This window comes from Chiloscyllium plagiosum, chromosome 20 (assembly GCF_004010195.1).
Source record: "Chiloscyllium plagiosum isolate BGI_BamShark_2017 chromosome 20, ASM401019v2, whole genome shotgun sequence".
Lineage (NCBI taxonomy): Eukaryota > Metazoa > Chordata > Chondrichthyes > Orectolobiformes > Hemiscylliidae > Chiloscyllium > Chiloscyllium plagiosum.
The window spans coordinates 1,952,140-1,959,798 of NC_057729.1; the positions used below are offsets into that span (position 1 = coordinate 1,952,140).

General features: G+C 48.9%; 1 protein-coding gene across 1 annotated transcript in view; it reads right to left on the reverse strand.

The window, feature by feature from the left end:
* Positions 1-374: 374 nt before the first annotated feature.
* LOC122559940 (deoxynucleotidyltransferase terminal-interacting protein 1) overlaps positions 375-7,659 on the reverse strand; it is a 39,743-nt gene continuing 32,458 nt past the window's right edge. The window contains exons 12-13 of the mRNA XM_043710049.1: positions 3,297-3,338; positions 375-565 (exon numbers count right to left, since the gene is read on the reverse strand). Of these exons, the coding sequence (XP_043565984.1) occupies positions 375-565; positions 3,297-3,338 (233 nt within the window). The remainder of the gene's footprint in view (positions 566-3,296; positions 3,339-7,659) is intronic.

Below are 7,659 nucleotides of genomic sequence, written 5' to 3' on the forward strand. Positions count from 1 at the left end.
AAAAAACATGGGGGCAGTACGTGTGTGCAATGAACTCCCAAGTGGAATGTGGGTGGTTACAACATTCCAAAGAAATTTGGATAAGTTCATGAATAAGAAATGTTTGGAGGGATCTGAGCCAAGCACAAGCAGGTGGGAGTAGTTTAGTTTGGGATTGTGTTTGGCATGGACAGGGTCAGATTCCGTGCTGTACGACTCTCTGCACATGTTTGAAGCAAGATCCTTGCCCTGATGGGAACTGATGGTTTCTCTTTCTCATTCCCTGTTCAGTGAGGAAAAATGGAAACCCGAAACGAAACAGCAGCCAAGGGAGAATCACAAGGCCAAGGTAATCGCAGCCTGTGGAATTAATCGCTGAAATCTGTTGTCTCAGATCAAGGGGTTAATGCTCGTGTTCCCCTGGCTCCAGCCATGTTGCTGATGTCACACACAGTCTGTGGGCGGGGACAGGGAGTTCTCCACGAGCTTTCAGAGGGAGCTGATGGATTTGTAGCAGCTCCATAAGGTACTTGAAATACGAGCTGACGGAATGGCGTTGTACTGATTGCATTCTGGATCAGTGGTGCTGGAAGAGCACAGCAGTCCAGGCAGCATCCAAGGAGCTTCGAAATCGACGTTTCGGGCAAAAGCCCTTCATCAGGAATCAACCTCCTTGTTATCGTAGAGCAGCCTCTTCCATAGACTCTCTCCAGCAGAGTATCCTCTATCACTAATCACCAGACAGACCCAAGGCTGAGATAGAGACAGAGGAGGATTATTGGTAATGGACCACCTCAAGCACCCGTTACCCAGTGCCACAGACTGGCTGAGGTGCCACATACCAGGATTTACCAGATGTATACCCAGGCAACCAACTCACCCTACCCTAACCACTCTCTCCCAGTGCAAACCTGGAGTGTCCAGAGTGTGTCGCTGGAAAGGCACAGCAGGTCAGGCAGCCACCGAGGAGCAGAAAAATCGACGTTTCAGGCCAGAACCTGTCATCAGAAGGGTTTCCTGAAGGGCTCTGGTCCGAAACGTCGATTCTCCTGCTCCTCGGATGCTGCCTGACCTGCTGTACTTTTCCAGCACCACACTCTCCACTCTGATCTCCAGCCTCTGTAGATCTCGCTGTCTCCTGGATGGTCCATGCAAGCTCGAGACTAGTGAGAGTGTAATGTTATAGAATCACTGCATAGGGACAGGCCCTTCAGCCCATCGTACTGGGGCTGACTCTATGACAGCAATCCAAACCTAGCCCACTGCCCTGTCCTCTTATAACCCCTCCTGCTTCAAATACTGATCTGACCAGCCCAGAAAGCATTTAGAGGATTCAGGTGCAATCATTCCCTGGGGAAATCTATCCCAATTGCTCACTGTGAAAGATTGGTTGGCTCCTCTCCTTCCTCATTCTCTGTATGATAATGATAATGTCATGTTCTCTCATTATGGAAACCCCAACCACAGGCAATAACCTTCCCATCTCCTCCTGAACAAAACCTTCATTGCTTAAAACTCTGACCAACACTCCACTGAAATCAGGGAGATTCAGTCACTCACTATAATGTGAGCATGTTCCCTCAGATTGTCAACAGAATATCACCCCTGTTGAAGCTATCAATGGGTTTTGTAAAACAAACATTGGATAAATCCATATTTAAAACCAGATCCATGTGATCACTTTAGAAATGTCAATATCCATTCCCAACAACTGAAACACTCACTCCCCATTTAATCAGGATCACTCACTCCCCATTTCATCAGGATCACTCACTCCCCATTTCATCAGGAATACTCACTCAAGCTCACTCTCCAGTTCATCAGTTTCGAGCTGATTTCAGTCTTTATTCTACATAGTTACGCTATCATCTCTAGTTTAGAAAAACTGATGGGGGCAGCACAATGTATCAGTGGTTAGCATTACTACCAGGTACCCGGGTTCAATTACAGTCTCAGGCGACTGTCTGTGTGGAGTTTGCACATTCTCCCCGTGTCTGTGTGGGTTTCGTCCGGGTGCTCCGGTTTCCTCCCACAGTCCAAAGATGTGCAGATTTGGTGGGTTGACCATGCCAAATTGCCCGTAGTGTTCAGGGATGTGTAGATTAGGTGCATTGGGCAGGGGTAAATATAGGATAGGGGAATGGGGCTGAGTGGGCTATTCTTCAGAGGGTTGGTGTGGACTTGTTGGGCCGAAGAACCTGTTTCCACACTGTAGGGATTCTATGATCAGTCTTAGATTTCAACTTGATGGTAGATCCAGTATCAATTATTGTGCTGAAATTTTCACACTCTTTGAGGTAGCCATTATTCATAAAAGCTGTCCTGAAAGATCTGGCTTCCCATTTTGAACTCTGCACTGACCAGTTGTCTTATCTTCTCTCAATATAACCAACTGTTCCACTTCATATGTTAAATGTGACTCTGACTGTCCAAACTCCCAGGAATTACATGGTTACTGTACTGTCTCTTCATTGTTTAAATCTATCAGTTTGATCCTTTTGATTAACTCCTGAGACATGGGTGTCCCAGACTGGGCCAGCATTTATTACCCATCCCTAGTTGCCCTTGAGAAGGTGAGGGTGAGCTGCCTTCTGGAACCGCTGCTGTTCATGTGCTGTGGGTTGATCCACAATGATCTTAGGGAGGGAATTCCAGCTTGTTGACCGAGTGACGCTAAAGGAACGGAGATATATTTCCAAGTCAGGAGGGTGGGTGACTTGATGGGGAACTTGCAGGGACCGGTGTTCCCGTGTATCTGTCACCATTGTCCTTCTAGATGGAAGGGGTCATGGGTTTAGAAGGTGCTGTCTGAGGACCATAGAACACCTAAAGAGTGCAAGAAGGCCGTATGGTTCATCGTGTCCACACCAACTCTCTGAAGACCATCCCACCTAGACCCACCTCCCAACCCTATCCCTGTAACCCTGACTTTTACATTGCCAATCCAGCTAACCTGCACATCTTTGGACTATGGGAGGAAACCAGAGCACCTGGAGAAACCCATGTGGGCACCGAGGGAATGTAAATCAAAATGATCCAGGCAGATAGTCAGCTGAGGGTGGAATCGAACCTGGCTGAGGCAGCAACACTAACCACTCAGCTACCGTGGGACCTGATCTGGACCTGGATCTTTGGTGAATTTCTGCAGTGCATCTTATAGACAGTACACACTGCTGCTACTGATGGAGGGATTGGATGCTTGTGGATGTGGTTCCAATCAAGAGGGCTGCTTTGTCCTGGACAGTGTTGAGCTTCTTGAGTGTTGTTGGAACTGCACCCATCCAGGCAAGTGGGGAATATTCCATCACACTCCTGACTTGCAACTTGTAGATAATAGACAGGTTTTGGGGAGTCAGGAGGTGAGTTCCATGCTGCAGTATTCTTAGCCTCTGACCTGAGAGTTAGAACAAAAGATTTCTAAAGTCCTGGGAAACTGAAGGCACTTCTACCAATAATGAGAAGGTGCTGCTTGATAGCACTGTTGATGACACCTTCCATCACTTTATTGATAATTGAGAGTAGACTGATGGGACGGTAATTGGCCAGGTTGGATTTGTCCTGCTTTGTATGTACAGGGCAATTTTCCACATCGTCAGATAGACGCCAGTGTTGAAACTGTACAGGGACAGCTTGACTGGGGAACGTGCAAGTTCAGGAGCACAAGTCTTCAGCACCAATGTTAAAATGTCAGTATGCAGTGTCTCCAACCATTGATTTGCTATCACACTGTGATTATCTCATGAGGTTTACTCTTCAAAGACATTGTGCTCTCTTTTGAATTTCACAGGCTGTGTGGAAGGGGTTGAATGCAGTGGAAGTTGAGTTTATTGACGAAGCTACGTTGGGAATTGTGGGTGAGCAAGGTGCCTCAATGCTGTGCCTTGTGTTTTTCCAATGCAGGTATCTCACCTGAACAGGAGAGTTTAAAACCGAGCCATAGACTGTGGGGAAGTGTCGGGGAAGAGACAGGTCAGAATCTCGAGAGTGCAGGGACTACACTTGCAGCAAACATTGAGGACTCCCTACGACAGGGAGTGCTCCCACCTGGAGCCGACAATTCACAGCTTCAGGAGCTGGAAGGTTCCCAGACTCCACATGGGCCAGGCCTTCCTGAGGAGTGCAGTCCAGAGAAACCCATTGACGTGAACTTGGAGCCAATGAGAGAGCTTCCTGGGGATTGTCACCCAGACAAACCCATCGACGTGAGCTTGGACCCAGTGAGGGTCCTGGGAGAGGAACAGCATCTGTCGCCCACCACTGGCAGTGAGCATATCTCTGAGGAACCCAACGGATTGAGCCGGAATGAAGACGGTTGGGATGCAGGGAAAGGCCAATCAGTGGATACATCTCTGATAACATCTTCAGGAGACCCAGGGCCCCAGCACAATGATGGCTGCCCTACCTCACTCCAAAGGTAACACTGCACTTCCTATATCCCCTGGCCAACCAGGAAAGAGAGCTTCAGCAGGACAGCTGGAGGGGGGAGTGCAGAGACAGGAGGGGCAAGGGAGTGGGGGAGAGCCGGGGGGGTGGGGGGGGGGGGGGGGGAGGATGGACGGTCACACTGCAGTCTCGACCACTAAGTCTCAGATGAACTTTGCTTCCCTTAAAAATCAAAACTGGCTTAGCCCACCCATTCCCCACTGAGGCAGCCACACGTGTCTGGGGTAGGGACAACACTGGAGTCAGTGGGAATCGGGGAGGGGGGGGGAAAATTTCTACTGGTTGGAGTCAGACCTGACACATAGGAAGATGGTTGTGGTTGCTGGAGGTCAGTCGTCTCAGCTCCAGGACATCTCTGCAGGAGTTCCTCAGGGTAGTGTCCTAGGCCCAACCATCTTCAGCTCCTTCATCAATGACCTTCCCACCATTATGAGGTCAGATGTGGAGATGTTCACTCACGATTGCACAATGTTCAGCACCGTTCACGATTCCTCAGATCCTGGAGCAGTCCGTGTCCAAATGCAACAAGATCTGGACAGTATCCAGGCTTGGGCTGACACGTGCCAAGTAACATTAATGCCACACAAATGCCAGGAAATGACGATCTCCAATAAGAGACGATCTAACCACTGCCCCATTGACATTTAAATGTGTTACCACCATTGAATTCTCCACTATCAATATCCTAGGGGTTACCATTTACCAGAAGCTAAACTGGACTCACCACATAAACACAGTGGCTACAAGAGTAGTCAGAGGCTAGGAATACTGTGGCAAGTACAGCTAGTTCTTCCATAAGGTGATGGTTGCGTTCTTGTGTGACCCCGCGATATAGAAAAATCTATAACGTGTTGGCGCTGTAATCATGTTCGAGGCAACACATGCTTTAAAAGTTTGCGCTTTAGAAACAGTGTCCCCAATTCATCAACCGCTTTATTGGAAATTTGCATTAATGAAGCGCAGAATGACGTGTAACTCACCTCCTGACTCCCCAAAGCCTGTCCACTATCTACAAGGCAGAAGGCAGGAGTGTCATGGAATACTCCCCCTACTTGCCTGGGTGACTGCAGCCCCAACGACACTCAAGAAGTTTGATACCATCCGGGACAAAGCAATCCACCCGACTGGTACTACATCCACAAGCCTCTGCTCCCTCCACCCCCGACGCTCAGTAGCAGCAGTGTGTACTCTCTACAAGATGCACTGCAGAAATTCACCAAAGATCCTCAGACAGCACCTTCCAAACCCATGACCACTCCCATCTAGAAGGACAAGGACAGCAGATACATGAGAATAGCCTCACCTCCAAGCCCTGACTTTGAAATATATCACCAGTCTTTCGCTCTGTCAAACTCCTGCAAATTTCTCCTGTAGTTACTGAACTAGTTGGATCTTGATGACTAAGATTCTTGACTGGGGTTGTTAACCTGGTCCAACCAGGAAAGCCTGACCAAAATAATCAGGACATTAACCAGGAGATTAGAATCTCCTCAACTGACAGAAAACAAAACCCAGGAGATTAGCACTGCCACTGTTTGGCAGTAGCGTGGGAATGCGATTGTTAAAAAAAAGGACATTAGAATCTCCTAAAAAAATATATAATCAGGAGATTTAGAATCTCCTCAGTTCAGGGACTGACTCTGGGCTGGCTGGCCATAGCCAGTATACTGTGCTCAAGTAAATAAAGGGTGACTTGGTAACGGGATACTGGTCTCTGTACAGTTAATTCACCTCCCTAAGGGCATTGTGGGTCAACTCACAGCACATGGACTGGCAGTATTCAAGATGGCAGCTCACCACCAGCTGCTCAAGGGGCAACTAGGGACAAGCAATAAATGCTGGCCCAGCCAGTGATGTCCACATCCCACAAGGTGAATAACTAAAAAAGAGAATTCCAACTGTGTGTAGAAATGACTCTTCATCGCAATTCTAAACAATCAGCCCCTTATCCTGGCACTTTCTCAGCACAGTCCCAATTCACCCCTTTCAGAATCTTATACCCTTCGAATTAGTTTGCCTCTGTTCATCTAAACACCAGTGAATATCAGTTCAACCTCTCGTCATTAGACCATCCTCTAACCCCAGGGACCAATCTCATGAACCTTAAGTTTGCTGCCTCCTCTGTATGTCCTTCCTTCGAAATGGGATGCTTTTAACACCAGCTCGGTGCAATGTTAGAAAGATGTCTTCCTTCCTGTAGTTCAATAAAGGCCAACAGGGGAGCAGATAACTTGTGTGACATTTCGTTCAAAGATTGAACCACAGCAAAAGACAATGGGTTTCCCTAGTTACTAGGGTGCTGTGGTGAAGAATGAATATGATTTTCCACGTATTAATGATCATAAATGCTTGGGTTTGGTGCCAGTGTGGTGCAGGTCCATTGTCTGTCTTGATTGTAGCATTGTCATGGAACGGATTGGACACAGAGGCTGAACTTTCCTGTTTGAGGTGAGAACCTGGAGTTTGGAACCAGACGTCAGGACTGATCCTGGTCACGTTTCCATTTCTGTTACCAACCTGGCAGCTGGTGGTTTTCCATGGGTTTGGTGTCCCAATGAAACCCAGTGGAGGGTCTATCACTCAGTGATTGACCAGGATTTTGGGAATGGGGGAGGTTAGGAGGCAGGACAAGGCAGTGGCAGTGCATTAGTGGGACTGGCAATCACTAAATGCTAACACTTCATGGTCCCAGTGTGAGTCCAGCCAATTTCCTCTGAGTAACAACATCAACAAGATTCACCACTTTGAAACATGTCCAGCTTTAAATTCTTTAATTCTATTCTGAGTAAGTGGGTGGGTAAGTGGATGTGTGAGTGGGTGGGTGAGTGGGTGGGTGAGTGGGTGGGTGAGTGGGTGGGTGAGTGGGTGGGTGAGTGGGTGGGTGAGTGGGTGGGTGAGTGGGTGGGTGAGTGGGTGGGTGAGTGGGTGGGTGAGTGGGTGGGTGAGTGGGTGGGTGAGTGGGTGGGTGAGTGGGTGGGTGAGTGGGTGGGTGAGTGGGTGGGTGAGTGGGTGGGTGAGTGGGTGGGTGAGTGGGTGGGTGAGTGGGTGGGTGAGTGGGTGGGTGAGTGGGTGGGTGAGTGGGTGGGTGAGTGGGTGGGTGAGTGGGTGGGTGAGTGGGTGGGTGAGTGGGTGGGTGAGTGGGTGGGTGAGTGGGTGGGTGAGTGGGTGGGTGAGTGGGTGGGTGAGTGGGTGGGTGAGTGGGTGGGTGAGTGGGTGGGTGAGTGGGTGGGTGAGTGG